Below are 18,494 nucleotides of genomic sequence, written 5' to 3'. Positions count from 1 at the left end.
GGTGAAACTAGAAAACCCATCCATGTTTACACACAGTTTTATTCCTTCTTTGTAAGTATTCATTGGGAGGATTCCCAAAACATCCTTACAACAGATGCAGACCAGAGACCTCCACATAAGTCAATGGATCCACAGAAAAGACGGACTGCACACAGATGACATGCTTATGTGGTTTGTTTTTTCTCAGCTTTGCTAGGCAACCAACTAGGCTGGGCAAAAAGTAGATTAGAAACATATCTGTTTTTTTTGCAGATGTGAATAAAACAAATGCAGATACAATACGGGCTGAAACCGAACATCACACGTCTGCAGTTTTTTTGGATAAGCAGCAGACATGCCTGTGTGAATAAGCCCTAAAGATAGCTACATAACTGAAGGATCACTCAAGGCGTATGATTAGCAGAGGCCACAGATAGATGCCATACAGCAACATTTGTTTCCTCCAGACGTATTCCTTTTTTCCCAGGAAGCAGAATAACATAGTGCGGTCTACTACAATTTTTCAACCAATGTATCCTGCTGTATGCAACATATACTGAGAAGATGGTGGCTCAAAAGATGCCTCCATCTGCCCGTCTATGTCTATGAACATATTCAGTTTGTACGTCAGGAGATTTCCTGGCATGTATGCTGAACATGCCAAAAAAACAAATGTGGTAACCCTTCCTCAGGGTGCTTTCCCGCGTGGCGTTTTTCTCACAATTTTAAACGCACCCAAAACAAAAGTGGGAGGGGGGTCTGCCTGAAACACATGCGTTTTATTGCAAACGCCCTCCCACTTTCGCTTTGGATGCGTTTAGAAACGCAAGAAAAATGCCACGTGGGAAGGCACCCTCAGGGCGCGTTCACACGTTGCGTTTTGACCTGCGTTTTCATTGCGTTTGAAACGCATATACAACAGCTGAGGAGAGGTGATTTGCCTAATTACATCACTGTTAACGTTTCCGTTTACAAAACGCATTGTAAACGCAATGTTAACGCATGCGTTAACGACGCGTTAACGCATGCGTTTTGTTAACGCATGCGTTAACATTGTGTTTACAAACGTAAACGGTAATGTAATTAGGCAAATCACCTCTTATCAGCTGTTGTATATGCATTTCAAACGCAATGAAAACGCAACCAAAACGCAACGTGTGAACGCGCCCTCACGCTGCAACTTGAATTATGCAAAATGCAATTGAAATGCAAGGGGCACATGTTAAAGAGATCCTCTCTATGTTTTCAAGTCCTTTCATGCTTCTCTATTCCATGTCTCCCTCTTCACCCTCTCCCCACTCATTTGGGGACCGAAGTGTCTGTGTCTGCATTGGCTTTGTTACCAACCTGCTCTCGGAAAGAAGATACACATGTAATACTATGGAGCTGTTCAGATACATTTCTGGTGCTGAGACCATTTTTGTGTTTTGTCTCCCTGCTAGACAAAATTTCTTTTGGTCTACTTTTCGCCAGTTTACAGCACCCAAAAGTGGCTGCGACACATATTAATTGTGTCTGAGTCTCCACTCTGCCAAAGCCATGCCCCTTTTCAGCGAAGAGACGGATAAGGCGGAAAAAGGAATTTTTTCTGCCGCCACCAGCTTTATAAATAGGTCGGAGAGCAGAACATGCGGGGAGAGCGCCACAAAACTGGCGGAAATGCCATAGTAAATGTCCCCCATCGACTACAACACAGGGGTGTGAGAGGGTTAATCATGGGAGTGAGGAGGCTTGCTCTGCAGCTGACACACAGAAACTGCTGAGTGGGGGTGGGGCTGGCAGTGTGCAGGCAGCCTCAGCTCCAGAAGCTTGAAGAGAGGCTGAGCGTGCAGCAGGTAATAGCGGCTGAAAACTGAGGCTTTGCCTGACCTTAGTACTGTGGCTTGCAGCCAGTTATTCACATGTATGAGCTGCTGCAACTCTCTAACTGCTACAGCTGCTATGGTGGTGGTTCTGCCACTGCTTAAACCACACAACTTGTTTACTTTGACAAAGCATATTAAGTGCTTATCTTAGAAAGGCATACTTCGCAGTTTCTTCTGCCACTCCATCTCATTATGTAGGAAAGATGACTGGTCAAAGAAATCGCTAACTTTGCTGCCCTGCTCATCCTGCTCTGTTGTAGTGAATACTCGGTGCTTTGTCTCTTCTGTGAGGAACTTGCAGATATTAGGAACAGGAAACACAATTTGTTCCATGCTTCGGTCTGAACGCACAATCTGTGGACAGCAAACAAATAACATTCAAAAGTCACCTCCTGAAAATATTTTTGCAATTGGCAATGTGTAAAATTGGAAAGGAGTTGAGCGTGTTGCTGCTGCCTGAGGCAAAACCTCAGCTCCATCTTTCTCACAATTTATACAATGAATTATTTTCACTTTAACACACCTGAAACCTTCCCTATTATTAAATTTCCTGTGTAAACCTGATATTTGATCACTTGGCAACAATAAATATTCATAATCTGCCATAACTTGCGTCACTTTGCACCACATCTATTAGGCCAGCGGCACACAAGGCGTTTTGAACCTGGTTTTGGGCAGTTTTTAAGCAGTCCGTAAAAAACGCATTTGGTTTTTGACCAGTTTTACCGATTATCTTCATTAAAACGGGTCAAAAACGCATGCTTTTTTTAACGGACTGCTTAAAAACGGCCCAAAAACGGGCTCAAACGCCACGTGGTGTTTTGAACCCGTTTTTAGTCATGCGTTTTCAGTCCGTAAAAAAACGCATGCGTTCTTGTCCGTTTTTAGTTAAGATAATAGGGAAAACCGGACAAAAACCGCATGTGTATTTGTTATTAAAACCCATGCTTTTTTAACGGATTGAAAACGCATGACTAAAAATGGGTTCAAAATGCCACGTGTGCCACCACGCTTGAGGGAGCAGTCACACTGTACGTTTTGGTTGCGTTTTACAACAGCTGAGACTAGGTGATTTTCCTAATTACATTACTGTTAACATTTGCATTTACATAATGCAATGTAAACGCAGTGTTAACACATGCGTTAATGCTTTAGGGTTGTTAACGCTTTGTTAATACATGTCTTAACATCGCATAAACGCAAATGTTAATAGCAATATAATTAGGCAAATCACTATATTTTCAAAACGCATTAAAATTACAACCAAAACGCACCGTGTGACCGCGCCCTAAGAGTTTCAGACAGTTTTAGACACTTGCGACTGAAGCAACAAGAGAGACCTATCCTCAGGAAAAGTGGCATTGTCTAATTTGTGACAAAAAAGCACCAAAATCTGAAGGATTTTTCTGGTGAACTAAGCCAACTAGTAGGAGGTGCAAACTATGACCAGTCTTGAACTACACCATATATAACATTCAGCATCAGAAACTGACAAATCTATCACTAAGTAGAATTCTTACCTCAATCTGTGCAGTATGTTTAGCATAATATAACAGAGGATCTTCTTTTTCTTCCTCTACTGGGGCAGTTTTTGACTTCAACATTTGGGTCAGCTGTTTATTATTTAGGCTCAGCTGCAAATAAAATATCCAACAAAAAATTTTAATACACAGGGCATTCTACATTCTGCCTTCAAATCCCAGGCTGGAAGGGAGCACACTTCACTTCAGATTTAATATAATTCCCAAATTGTGTTTGGATGTTTCACAGAAGCTGAGATCCATATCCACTGTTAAAGTTGGAGTCGAAAATAGAAAGTTGTATATAAAAATCACATTTTGTACTACATTTACATGTTGTGTTTGCATTGCGTTCAGGAATGCAATGCAAATGTAAGTAGATGTGTCTCAGCCCAATTGCGATCAGCCCCGCCCACATGCATTTGAATTGCGTTTCTACACACAATGCAAACACAAAGTTTTAATGCAGCCTGATATATTAAAAGTGAAGATTGTCCTGTTTAATATGACATCTAGATTTTGTTTCTAGGTGCAGGGTTCAGGAGATGTAGCTGTTTGAATCTGGCCACTGTTAATGACGTTTAGAAACTGGTTATGTGAAATTGTGACGCATATAGTCCTAAGGGCGCGTTCACACGTTGCGTTTTGGTTGCGTTTTCATTGCGTTTGGAACGCATATACAACAGCTGATGTGAGGTAATTTGCCTAATTACATTACCGTTTACGTTTGTAAACGCAGTGTTAACGCATGCGTTAACAAAACGCATGCGTTAACGCTTTGTTAACGCATGCGTTAACATCGCGTTTACGATGCGTTTTGTTAACGCATGCGTTAACAGTGATGAAATGAGGCAAATCACCTCTCCTCAGCTGTTGTATATGCGTTTCAAACGCAATGAAAACGCAGGTCAAAACGCAACGTGTGAACGCGCCCTCAGGGTGAAGACACACATGGCGTTTTTGGGCCGTTTTTGGGCCGTTTTTACGAAGTGCGTTTTCAGATCGTTAAAAAACGCATCCGTTTTTTAAAAACGCATGCGTTTTTTGAAAACGCATGCGTTTTTGTCAGTTTTTCCGAAATTGCGCAATGAAAAACAGACAAAAACGCATGCGTTTTCAAAAAACGCATGCGTTTTTAAAAAACGGATGCGTTTTTAAAAAACGCATGCGTTTTTAAAAAACGGATGCGTTTTTTAACACATGCGTTTTTAACACATGCGTTTTTAACGCACGGCCCAAAAACGGCCCAAAAACGCCATGTGTGTCTTCACCCTAAGGCAGTTGTAAAGGGATTAATAATTCACTACTACAATTTATCTGTACACACAATATAAATGCATCTGCACTTATAATATGTGTATCGCAATAGATACACAGAGTACAAATTACTATGAATTTTTTAAATACTTGACAAGTTTTACCAACAACTTCACTCGCAGGATGCAAAACATTCCAATAGCTCGTTAAGTAATGTGCACTCTTTTGAACTATTACAATAAATTGTACCAGCATAGTGCTGTGTAATGTTCAAGGTTTGTAAATAAATCTACCTGAATTATTGATGTTAATTTCTCTTTACAAACCAACAAAACCATTTTAATCCTTTGTTAACAGTAAATAATTTAACATTGGCAAATTTCATTAATTGTTTTTTTTAACTGTGTAATAACTTCTCAGGGTTGTGGTTGATTTGCCTCATAAAAACGATAGCAAACAGCATTTCAGTTGAAAAATCAGATATAGGGCAGGAATAGCACATTAAAATGCATGGCACATCAAAGATGAACATTTCCTTTAAGTTTACATGCTCTTTCATTTTAAATGTGTGTTTCACATAGACACTAAATGTCTATGCCTGTAGAGCAATAATGACATTTTTTATATATAGCCATGGTTAATCCTATAGATCAACCTACAGAAATGGAATATACCTGAAAAATGTGGTTCTGATAAATATTAGCAATTGGACTACCGCAAATAATAAGTTAATAAATCAAATGAACTTTGTAAATTCAATTACACAAATATGCAACAAGAATCCTGTCTGCTTTTTAAACAAGTGTATTTGTAAATGAATAGTGAGAAGGATAAATCACAGAGAAATAGAGGGAAGTGGAGTGGCAAAGCATTTTTTGGCATTTTTTTTCATCTACACCTTTCAAAAGACTTCAAAATTTCATCCGCCCTTGGTGAATCAGGGACTTCTAATTCATATCCGAGTATGAGGGCTTTGAGACAGACATTGTTCATCACGTCTGTGATTCACTGATTTTCTCGGTTGCCTTACCGAGCCATTGTTTTCAATGGTTTTAACATTTCAGCTGTTTTCCACTGATCCATTGGCCGTGAAAAAAATTTTGAAACCTGTCCAATTTTTTTCATGGATGCGGATCATGGAAGGCAAAAGAATGAATTATGAGGCTGGGAAAACAAATATTCTGTGTTTTAAGCAATGTTAAACCTTCAGTATTTTTTTGTGGACGCGGACCAAAAACAGTTGCAACACGTAACAATGCGCAACAGACAAACCACATACACACAAATGTGTGAATCCAGCCTGACTGGGTCCAAATAGAACATGAATATGGGGGGCAGCTGATAACAATAGGTGGCTACTAAGTCAGATTGATACTACTTAACACATCACAGACAAAAAGAACTAGTATTACCATAGTAGAGATGCTCTCTTCTTCCTCTTGAATTCTATGGATAGGCTTCAAAAGTTGCTGGAGATGCCTGTTGTGACGTGCTAGCTACAAAAAAAATATTATGAAACATTTCAGCACAGTTCTCCATACAGAATGGATTGAGCAGCTTGGGGAACATGAAACAGATACAAAATTGTGAACATGCATATGATTAATGATTTATCCCCTGTTAGGGCTTATTCACTCTGCCGTCTGCGGGACCGTACATGCGGCCGCATGTATGTCCCCATAGACGGCAATAGCGGCATGGCCGGGATCCGGTGCCACACACTGCAAAAAGATAGAGCATGCTCTATCTTTCGGCGTGTGTGCGGTCGTGCGCCGCTATTCTCTATGGAGGGAGGAGGGGTCACCTCCTCCTCCTCTCCAGCACACGGCGGGCATACTGCGTGTGAATGTACCCTTAAGGTAATTTGGGGACTGCTTTATCATATAAGCGGGACAGAACTTAGGACTTTCACTACCCCTGAGGAAGTCACAGTGGCATGACGTAACGCGTGGGGTACCTCACCCACATCCTACTCTCTTTCCCTCCCTCTGCCTAATCTGCCACACTTGTGCAGGATTGTGGCACATTTTAATTGATTTTACCTTGTATGTGTCCCGTTGTCTATCATTTTTACTAATAAAATATATTTTGTATGGGCCACATATTTGCATCACTTTCTTTCTTGTGTATATTTTTTGTCTCTAGTCCTACTGCCACCACAGTATAGGATAAATACTTTACAGTAAAGACCTTCTCATGACATGAACTTCTGTTATCAGAAGGTCCTAAATGTATAATGCTTGTCAATGTGTAGCACAATAGTTACGATAGTTACGACTAGTATTACAAACTAGGGTACTCAAACTGCCAACTTGTAGTACCTGTCTGGAACCACTGACCTTATTTTGGAAACTACTATGCTGAGTATGTTGACCCTATAAATAAATTCACATTGGTTTGAGCAAATGGAAAATTGCTATTTTGCAGAAATACATTTTATTGCCCACATAATGCCATAAATTCAGTTCTGAATCTATTATGCGGTGTTTCCACCCTTAGATGTGGCCATCTGTTGCACCATCATTGTGGTACATAGGAACCCACCCAATTAACTGCCATTTGGGTTATCCCTGGTGAACTGTGTCTTTATAGATACAAGTAGGGAAGAACATCTTATAACCCCCCCCCAAAAAAAACAACATTTTTGGTAGTTTGTAAAAGTTTCAGCAGTACATTTCATTTTTCACTAACTAAAGAGTCACTATTGGTGCCTTTTCCATTGGAAATGTAAAACCTGGGGTGGTCGTCTCACACTAATGGAGATGCCAGTATAAAGGTTTTGTTTCCGTTTCAGTATACAGGCTCTGGAATTTTTATTTTTTCGTAATGCAGACATATGAGGATGTTTGGGGTGGAGCAAGCAGCATGACGTGATACGTCCCTGCCGCGGGCGTGCTCCTCGTTCTCCGCTGCAACTATGGTGGTGTGTCTGTGACGGGCTGCGTAACAGTAGCCAGAATTTTTTTCCCCGGCCTCCTTGACCTGATGCAGCCGTGAAGATCCGGGCACCTGGGAGCATCGCGTGGCAGGCACGTCCCGTGTTGCCAGCGGCTCCATCTTCATCGTAGGAATTTGGAAGTGTGATACGTGAGGGAGCCGTGGAGATCAGAGTACGAGGAGGTGACGCTTGAGAGGCGCTCCCCTTGTTGCCGATGGTGGTGATGCAACTTGTCGCGGAAGGGAGCCCAAAAGGGAAAACTCTGTGGCCCACACGTCGGCTGGTCGCAATGGGAGTCGCTGGTGGCTGCTGGGGGTGGCCTGAGGCGAGTGGATCCCTGGGCTCAGTGAAGAAGGGGGAGCCTCCGGTAAAAGACATACTGATGTCCTGAATTGTGACCAAGCGCTGTGGGAAGCCAAAAAAGACGAATGTTCCTGCACAGAGGTGGTGAGATATAAAACCCTGGGTCTAGAATCCGGATTCCATAATTTGTTACTACCTAATCTTGCTGTTCTTCTTCTCTTTATGTGAACCTGGCTAATGATAATGCTGCCTCTCTGTATCTTAAGAATTTGAGGACTTTTATCTAACATCTTACTAATACATACTTGGTGCTTTACTAATACATGCTTGGCTCTTTGAGTTATATTCTAGATTTGGAACGAGACTTTTTCTGAGGATCGACTGAATTTCCTACTAACTTGATTGCTTTACTGTTAACAAGACGGATGTTTCATCATTAACTTTCTTTGGCCCTCCTGGCCATAACTTGCATTAATACTTGTATATGGCCTCTATTTACCCGTTCAGAGGCTATATAGACAAACAGGCTATATAGACCCGATATTGCATTATTCGGTCGGTTCCATCATCTTGTGTATTTGGACCTTACTAATCCCTTTACAGTTTACTCAGATAAGATCTATATTGAAACTTTTTGTCTGCCATACTATTGTGTGTACAAGGTGCCTACTAACCCACCCATAGGCCTTACAAATAGAATGGAATTTGGATCACACTATTTGTGGTCCTTAACTTATGTATAGCTTGTGGGTGCCTTCGGTGTTAACTCTTGCAGGTCCGCAAAGTCTGAACTTAGATTATTCTGTGTTTAGATTTTCTACTAACTCTATTTCTTCAGCTTTGGGTTATCTTTCTAATACTCTGTAACCCCTTTTTACTGCTGAGTATTTGGTGTACTAACATTTAGCACGATTGTTAGGTGCTTTCCTTTTAGGAGGATAATTTTGAATAGTCTGCATGGGTTAGGGGATTTAAGTATTATCTCTGGTAATATTCCCTTTGGGTTGTTGGAATAGAACATCAGAATTTACTGCTGATTTCACACCCCCTGTATAGTCTAGTTGTAAAGAGTACATATTGTGTGACATAGTCGAATTCTCACAGTATATGTGGTTTTTTGGGGTATTTGTAGAGCATACAAAATGGGGCCAAAAGGTACAGGTGTAAGGAGGAAATCCCTTGGAACATCCCCGCAGAAAGATAAAAACTGTGGAAAAGCTGTTGGTCATAATAAATTGGACAAAATATGGAGTTCTCCCCCAAGTAAGACCAGAGCAGAACAGAAGTGTGGTGCAAATGAGCCATTAATATTAACTACAAAGAATACTGGGTCAAAATTCACCCCTCTGGAAGTGGAAGAAAACCCGAATGAAAAGGGGGGGAAGTTCAGATGGGTAGTAAATTCTCAAGGAAATTCTGGATTCCATTAAAAAATGTAATTCAGATTTAGTTGAACAATTGGGGGCAGTCAGGTGTGATATTTCATTGCTGAGACAGTACCTAAATAAAATTTGAGTGAACCAAAAGGTCACTGATGAAAGGGTCTGCAAGCTAGAAAAAGATACTATTTTACATGATGACATGTTCGTCTAGCAAGGTGATTTAAAAAATGTTGTGTAAATGAATAATTCCAATGCTTTTTAAGTGTCTGTGGGGGAAGGGGAGGCAGTTTCAATGAAAATTGTTTGCAGCGGTGAGCTGACATAAGTGGGGGGAGGTAGCAGGGGATAGACTGGGCAAGGGGGAGGTTGATAAGTGAGAAAGAGGTTGGAGGTATTGAAGAGAAGATGACTTGTGCCATTTAACTGGATCCTCCAACACTCCCCAGGTATTCACCACATGCTGCTGGCAGGGAGCTAGGTAATGTTAAATAACCGGTTAAAAAGCACTGGGATTATTCAGATGCACCACAAAAGCATTTTTGAAACCAACATGCCAGAGGCTATTGGAACATTTCATAATATAAAATTACATTCCTAATGACAGGTTCCCTTTTATAAATACCCCCACTGTGTTTAATGACCTAAAAATGTATTTGTCTTACCTGCAAAGCAAGAATGTAAATGTTATGTCCAACTTCACGAGGTGAAACATCAGAGTCGTCTCCTTCATCTTCCTGATAAAAAGCCTTCTTGATAACATCCACCTTAATAAAACATATCAACCTTTACATTACAATATTGATCTGGATACTATACATTTAGTTCATGCCCACAATATATTTTACATACTGTCATAGTTGTGCATAATATACTATAAAGCTGGCACTTCTAGGACTAGAATAAATTATAATTTATCTAGGAATATTCTCAAAATTTTACGCATACAAGAAAAAGTATCCTGTCCTAATGTAATAAACTAGGAACAATATGAAATTTCAAATAAAATTATATTAATAAATATCACTGGTACAATAATAACAGTCTGTCCAACTTGGCACTTGAAATCAATGCCTGTCTCTGGTTGGATTTCAGCTATAAAATTCACTATCTATTAAAACTGATGTGTCTGCACCCATATCCACCAAATGGGCCACAAAATGATAAAAAGTTGCAATTTCTTTTGGTGTGCAACACACATTTCTATTTTTTTGTACTCCGGAAAGCTGATATACAGCTTATAATAAATTGACTACAAGAAGCTCAATAACATACATGAATCTAATAACTGTTAGTGTGTAATTAGTTTTGCAGATGAATTTATAAAGTGTCATTTACATTTCCAAACACTTTAAAATATGACCTAAAACATAATGGGGCACATTTACTTACCCGTCCCGTCACGGTCCCCGAGGTGCGACGAGGATTCGGAGCTGCCGCAATACACTAAGATCGTGCGTCCAATTTCCTGCATGTGTCGCTTCCCCGCTCAGGTCCGCCGGAGTTCACCTTCTTCTTCCAGGTGCATTTAAGTGCATGGCTTGTGACACAATTTTGAATGTTAAATCCAGTGCTCAGTTTGAATCAGTAGGGTTGTCCGGCGGGCACACCCCCAATTTGTGTCGCATGAAAGTCGGCGCGAATGCGGCAAAATCCAATTGCGTGCACCAAAAAAACAAGTTAAATGCAGCGCTAAACGGAAAAAGTCGGGAAACCCAACGAAAATGCGTTCCGCGGACCGTAAATGTGCCCCAATATTTTTAAAGAATTTTTGACAGAAACTGTTAACAATTCAGTTATAAACCTATACAATATGTATTGTTTCTTTTGTGCATGGAATTATTCTATTTAACCCCTAAAAGACCAGGCCCTTTTTCATTTTTGAGTTTTCATTTTTCACTTCCCACCTTCAAAAATCTATAACTTATTTATTCTTGCATGTCAAGAGCAGTGTGAGGGTTTATTTTCTGCATAACAAAATGCACTTCATAGTGAAAGTAATAAATATTCCATGTTGTGTACTGTAAGTGGGTAAATAATTCCAAATGCAGTGAAATTGGTGAAAAAAACGCATTTGCGCCATATTTTTTTGGACTCTTATTTTACGGCTTTCACTGTGCACCCCAAATAGCACGTCTCCTTTATTCTTTGGGTTGGTACGATCACAGCGATATTTATATATGTTTTATTATGTTTTCATACATTTACAAAACTTAAAACCTCCTGTACAAAAAGAAAAATCTATCCCCATCTGGGCAATTACATTTAATTGAATTCATTTGCCGTATGTAAACATTTCTTAAATTGGATGTTATTAAAAAAAATGTTTCTGTGTGAAGATAATTTCTCATAAATGTAGTCATGTTGTCCCTTAGAAACGAGATAGCTTCTTCAGATACGGCCACCTCTGCTGTAGGGATTGCACAAAGAAACAAAAGGCTTTTGTATATGAAATGTCTGGGAGTTACTGCCTAACACCACAGCCATCCTGTGGTAATGATTGCTGAATCCAGGAAGTCAGGCAGAGCTCAATAGCGCATGTCTGGCCACTGCTGCCAGAGTGCAGGGTGGTCGTATCCGAGGAATCTATCTAGTTTTTAAGGGACAGAATGACTACATTTATGGAAATTATCTTCACACAGGAACATATTTTTTAATAACATGCAATTGAAGAAATGTTTACATATGGCAAATGAATTCATTTAAATGTAAATGCCCAGATGGGAATACCCCTTTAAGCGTACAGATATTTGTGTGGTGTCATTTTTTGCAAGATGAGATGACGTTTTCAATGCTTTTGAGGACTGTACAGCCTTTTAATCACTTTTTATACATTTTTTAATATTTTGCAAAATGGCGAGAAAGTATTATTTTCGACTTAGGCCGTTATTTTGCATTGCTGGGTTAAACGCTGGGAATAACCGTTACTATATTTTAATATATTGGACAATTTGGGACGCGGTGATACCTAGCATGTTTATGATTTTTTACTGTTTATATATATTTATATCAGTTCTGGGGAACTTTTAGGATAATTTGTTTTTTAACACTAACTGTCATGGTAACAGATCGCTGCTCCCCAATGACATTGCAGGGAGTGACGGTCAAAGAGAAAGCACACATGCGGAGGAAGCAATCGCAAGGCTTAGCACCCAAATCGTTGCTAGCAACGATCATGGGTGTGTTACTAGTGGGTATTTGCTGCAATATGCAGCAAATGCTCACAGGCTATGGAAAGGGCTCAGCCTCTGAGCCTTTTCCGAACAACTGCAGCTGACATTTGACGTCCATCATTAAAAAATCAGGGGAACTTACTCTATGTCTGTGGTAATCTTCTTACATCTGCTATCCATGCTATCCTTCCTTGTAAAATTTACTTTTACAATTATGCTAATGAGCCTGCTGTGTTCGATTAATTGGTAGAGTTCCTTTAAAGTGAGCTATGTAGAGAATGGCTGGTAATGAGTTACTCATATAACTGCTGGGATCGCGATAGCAGGGATCCTAGCTGTTTAACTATTTAGTCAAGCTTGACCGTGGAATCTATAGGGCTCCTAGATATGCCCCCGACACGATTACCCCCTGTGCTGGTTACTATTATTTTTGTGCATCCAACCAAACAAAAAAAGCTATCAAAAGTGATCAAGATGTCACATTTACACCACAAAGATTCCAATAAAAAGTACAACTCATAAAAAATAAGCCCTAATTCAGCTCAATCAACAAAAAAATCGGTGCTGAAAGTCTCCAAGGCAGCCACAGGGTCTGATGAAGGATCCCTAGACTATCTTCAGCAGCTGAAAAAAATTATTAAGGTGAAACAGTAAAAAATAATAAAACACATTTTAGGATTTTTGTGCATCCAAGCAAACAAAAAAGCAATAAAAAATTTACGAAATGTCATATTTACACCACAATGATTCCAATAAAAATTATTTATTGGACACAAAAAATAAACACTAATATAGCTCAATCAATAAAAAAAAATCATAATGTTATGCCACTTGTTGATGTTGATGCTAAAGCAAGTGATTTCTTTCCCCCCTCTGCATGTGCTGTCACTGCCCGCCTTCCTCCGTAGCTATTAGCCCTCCCTCCGCATGCTCTGCTGTGGGCTGCCCTCATCTGTGACCGGAGGCCCTTTCTCCGCACCTGCTCCTGCCGGCCTGCCTCAATCTGTGGCCAGCGGCTCTCCCTCCGCACCTGCTGCTGGTGCCGGCCTGCCTTCATCCATGACGGGGGGATCTCCCTCCGCACCTGCTGCCGCCGACACGCCTTCATCCATGACCCGCGGTTCTCCCTCTGCACCTGCTGCTGCCGGTCCTCCATCCATCCAGCTTGCTTTATCAATGATCCTATTCCCGGTCACTCGCCCTCTGAACGGGAGGACACCGCCTGACCTGTGGCCACATGCTTGCCTGCTTCATCGGTGGCCAACCTGCTCCTACAGCCTCCAGCCCACCAGCACAGCAAAATCTGCAGCCAAACTTCACCTGCCAGCATGCACGTAAATGTAAGTATCTTGTATCTCTGGATATGTGTGTTTCCGTTTGTATACAACATAATATGCAACCTCCCACAAAAGTAAGGCCTTTATTCCAGGGGAGCCCTGGCTGAGGCCTGTGGGAGGGGTCTTATTTACGGAAAAAAGCGGAAAGGCTACGCTCGCCCTGTATGGCAGATTATACCTGCTGCTAAATCAGTGGCAGATAAAATCTGCTGGATTAAAACATTTTTCTGCACAGATTTCACCTCAATATGCTAAGATTAGATCAGATTAGAGTTCCGCCAAAAGATAGGACACTGCTATAAATTAAATAGCTTTAAACATATTGTATGGCTCTCGCAGAATTATATTTTAAAATATGTGGCGCTTATGGCTTTCTCAGACAAAAAGATTCCTGACCCCTCTGATATATTGCAGCAGCGACACAAATTACACTTCTTAATTACATGTGCAAGTAGTTTGCACTGAAAACAACATGCAAAGTCAGACAGAAAACTTTTGCAGGGGCTTTAATAAATGTGGACGATAGGGTTCAGTGTACAGTGCAGGACACTCATAAGCCTCAAGAATAAAAGGCTAGTTTGGACATTGTGAGCTCTGGAAGAAAATTCTTTGGACAGATAAACCTCTACCAGAATGATGACTTAAAAAAGTATGGTGAAGGCGTGGTGCAGCTCATGATCTAAAGCATACCACATCATCTCTATAGCACAGCAGAGGTAGTGTGATGGCTTAGGCATGCATAGCTGTTTATTGATGAAGTGACACAGGAAAGAAACATCTGAATTATGAGGTATTCATAGACACACTGGGGCACATTTACTTACCCATCCTGCGCGATCCCCAAAAGTGCATTGTCTGACTGGAATGCACTCTGCTGCGATTCACAAAGATCATGCACCCGATATCCTGCATCTGTCTCTTCCCCACTCAGGTCCGCCGGAGTTCACCTTCATCTTCCTGGTGTATGTAAGTGCATTGTCTTGCGACACAATTTGAATCTTAAATCCCGCGCTGCGAATCAGTCGCAGCGTCCGACAGCCCGCCCCCCGATTTCTGACGCATGAAAGCTGTGCCACAATCTGATCACGTGCAACAAAATCCCTGTCACATCGGTGCCAATCCCGAAAATTTTGAAAATCCGACGAAAGTGTGATCCGCGGACCCTTAGTAAATAAGGCCAAATGCTGCCAAACTGATCGGTCAGCCTTTCATAATACAGATGACACAAAACATAAAGCCAAAGCAGCCCACAAGTTTATTAACCCCTTAATGACCGCCCTATCGGGTTTTTACGGCGGTCATTAAGGGTACTTCTTCTGATGCGACGCCTTTCTACGGCGGCGCATCAGAAGAAGTTTTCGGGACACCGGGTCTCGCTGGTGCCGGTGTCGGGCTTTGATATCACAGCCCAGACCCGGCACTAACACCCGGGATCGGAAAAACTCCGATCCTGGGTGTTTAACCCCTTGCACGCCGCGGTCAAGCATGACCGCGGCGTGCAAGTGTGTCCCCCGTGGATCGGACCCCCCGGTGTGCTTACCGGGGGATCCGATCCCTCCTGCCGCTGCCCCGGGTTCTCTAAAGTCATGCGCCGATGTTCACTAGCTGTCGCTGCTGCGCTGAAGTCCGCCGGAATTCACCTCCTCCGTTATGCGAGTGCAATTTTTGCAACACAATTTTTTTTCTAAATTCCGCGGTTTTTCAGAATCTGTCGGGTTTTCTGACGGCCAAGCCCCCCGATTTCTGTTGTGTGAAAGCTGGCGCCGATGCGCCACAATCTGATCGTGTGCGCAAAAATCCCGGGGCAATTCGGAAAAATTTGGGAAACCCGGCGGAAAAAAGCAATTTGAACCCTTAGTAAATGTGCCCCAATGTACATTACCTTCTTTCCTCCAATTGTGGTCTATGTGTTTGTAAAATGCTCCAAGCCGAAATATTACTCTAAAAATGATTTTGAGTACTAACAAAGAAATTTCTATATTCACCATAGTCAAAAGGAGTGCTCAATATTTGTACAAGGGGCGAGAACCCGAGTCCAATTACTAGAATCTAGTTCCCGAAACATGTGATATTTAAACATTTTCATAACCCATAGCCAGTTTGTGCGTGACGGCTAAGCCTCTTTTTTTGTAATCTGGCATGTCGCTTCATATGGATATAACTTTTGAACAGTTTAACTTACCGAAATAATTTTGAGATTGTTTATTCGTGACACATTGTACTTTATGTTAGTAGTAAATTTTGATTGATAGGTTTTATGTTTATTTGTGAAAAAAACTAAAATTTTGCCCATTTTCAAAATTTTTATGACCACCTTGGCTTATAAAAAATTAACTTATGTACTCACCTTCAGGCACTCCTGATGCTTGGTGCGGCTCCCTAATGCTCCTGTCCCTGCAGCTCCTCTTCTTTCTTCTCTCTGCTGTATTGGCCATGCACTCTGCCAGCCGGCGCTCTCTATGATGCAGCGGTGTCGCCGCTGAGTATGTCTTAGTGTGCTCCGGCTGGCAGAGCGCATGAACGTGTCCCTGCTGGCTAAAACAGCAGAGAGAAGAAAGAAGAGGAGACGCAGGGACGGGAGCATATACTACATGGGGCTGGCTTTATACTACATGGGGCTGGCTATATACTAAAGGGGGTTGGCTTTATACTACAGGAGGCTGGCTGTATACTAAAGGGGGCTGGCCATATACTACTGGGGGCTGGCTGGCTATATACTACTGGGGGCTGGCTGGCTATATACTGGGGGGCTCTGACCAATGCATTCACCACCTTCCGCTTGTACTTGAATAGGTTTTCCCAGTTTTTGGTGGTAAAATTAGGAGCCTTGGCTTATATTCGGGTTGGTTTATACTTGAGTATATGTGGTATCTGCTTTTACCACTCAAATTAGTTACTTACTAATATTTCACATATCCATGACGGTGGACAGCTTACAAATCAAACTGAGATTTTTATTTTTGAAATTTCAAAATTTTAGGATAATTTATTTTTTAAATGAGTTTGAAATATGAATTATTAGAATCACCCTATGAATCCCCCCCCCCCCCCATTTTTAAAAGTACACCCCTCAAACTATTAAAAACTGCTTTTAGGAATATTTTTAAATCTTTGAGTGATGCCTAGACCTCAAAATGGAGGTGAAATTTAGAATGGTCTAATTTTGTTGGTAATACATACAAAACCTGTGACGTGAATACCATATTTACCCTGGATATTTTTTCTTACGTTTTACTAAATTTGCTATATAAAACCTAAAATGGGGAAAAATTTATAGTTTTTGCATTACCGTTCCAAGTGTCACAACACTTTTATTTATTTGTCTAAGTAGTTAGGTGATGGCTTGATTTTTTTTGGGACATGTTGTACCAGTATCATTTTGGCAAAGATTTTTTTTTTCATCACTTCTTATTGCAATTTTCGTCATATGAAATAAATAATAATCAGAATTTTTGATGAGTTTTTAACAGTTTTTCTTTAACGGTGTTCATCCTGCAGGTTCAATAAGGATTTTATTTTATTCCATGGGTCCTTACGAACGTAGTGATACAATATATGTGGGGATTGTGTTATGTCAATTTCTGTGTAGTAATGGGGATAATGGGCATTTTTATTAATTTCTTTTTTATTTAATAACATTTTTTTTTTACTTTTCAATTAGTAATCATGTGATTTTTTTTGATTATAATAATACCCTGCAATACTTATTTAAACTATGCACATGCATAGGCTGACACTGTGACTACCTCGCGACTGCCATTCAACTGAAGACGACGAGGCTGCGGCGATCATTGGGGAGAGACCCCCAGAAGGACATTTAACTACGGTGGTCAGATTGACTGTGGCATTTAACAGGTTAAACATCTGCGATCGGAGCTCACCCTGACCATGGGGGTTGCAGTCGGGTGTCAGCTCTTAGGTACCGCTGACACCCAGTGTTTACTGATGCCTGCCCAGCTCCGATTACGAGCTGAACCGGCCTCAGCTCAGCCACAGATAAATCCTTCACTGAGCATTATTCACTAGCTCAGTGATGGATTTATCCTCTGCTGAGCTCTAAGAGGTTAAAGAAAGGCATCCATTGTTTCAACCATCGCAACACTCCTTTGCAGAAGGATGACTGGATAACACATCAATGTGTATTTTTAAAAATACTGTTCTTTGTACTAAATGTGAGTATACAACTATTAAAGAAGAAATTTTAACCCATAAAGGCTTTGCTACATGTGTGTATTGTCTTCTCTAGTAAAGACAATGATAAGTTAAGTTTGTGTATAAAACGGAGGGAAGAAAAGCACAGGCAGACAAAGGATTGAATGTGAGCCTATTCCTGGATGATGTCTTGATGCTTTACCTTGGAGGAGGATATATGCTTGCACAATTGGTTCAGCAAAGAGCTAAGATCGTAAGCATAGAGCTCCAGACGTTTTTAATTCCTAATTTTGTGAACGTATGAACTGAGGGACTGGTTCAAGACTGTGTAGCTCTGCAACTGAAAACTGCATGGGTATGTGCAAACACAATCTGGTTGACATTAAACAATATATCATATTAGGGTATTTACCAGTTCTTGGGGTCGTAGACTGATAAGAATTCTTTCTGCATTCTCACTGTCATGGCGACTTTCCATAAGAGCTAAAAGCAGCTTTGATGCATTATCCTGTAAGAAATAATAAGAGATGTCTTTATGAAAAATCTTGATAGAGCACATGAGTCTATGGGAGATATTTATGACTAGTCATA

At 40.9% G+C, this 18,494-nt stretch overlaps 1 protein-coding gene across 2 annotated transcripts in view; it reads right to left on the bottom strand.

The window, feature by feature from the left end:
• The window catches only part of ITPR3 (inositol 1,4,5-trisphosphate receptor type 3), a 253,384-nt gene that overhangs the window by 41,819 nt on the left and 193,071 nt on the right, over positions 1-18,494 (bottom strand). For both annotated transcript variants that reach the window (XM_072137166.1, XM_072137167.1), the window contains exons 44-48: positions 18,316-18,411; positions 9,907-10,008; positions 6,034-6,117; positions 3,365-3,478; positions 2,006-2,198 (exon numbers count right to left, since the gene is read on the bottom strand). In XM_072137166.1, coding sequence (XP_071993267.1) covers positions 2,006-2,198; positions 3,365-3,478; positions 6,034-6,117; positions 9,907-10,008; positions 18,316-18,411 — 589 coding nt within the window. The remainder of the gene's footprint in view (positions 1-2,005; positions 2,199-3,364; positions 3,479-6,033; positions 6,118-9,906; positions 10,009-18,315; positions 18,412-18,494) is intronic.

This window comes from Engystomops pustulosus, chromosome 2 (genome assembly GCF_040894005.1).
Source record: "Engystomops pustulosus chromosome 2, aEngPut4.maternal, whole genome shotgun sequence".
Classification (NCBI taxonomy): Eukaryota; Metazoa; Chordata; class Amphibia; order Anura; family Leptodactylidae; genus Engystomops; species Engystomops pustulosus.
This window is presented reverse-complemented; position numbering and strand designations above follow the sequence as displayed.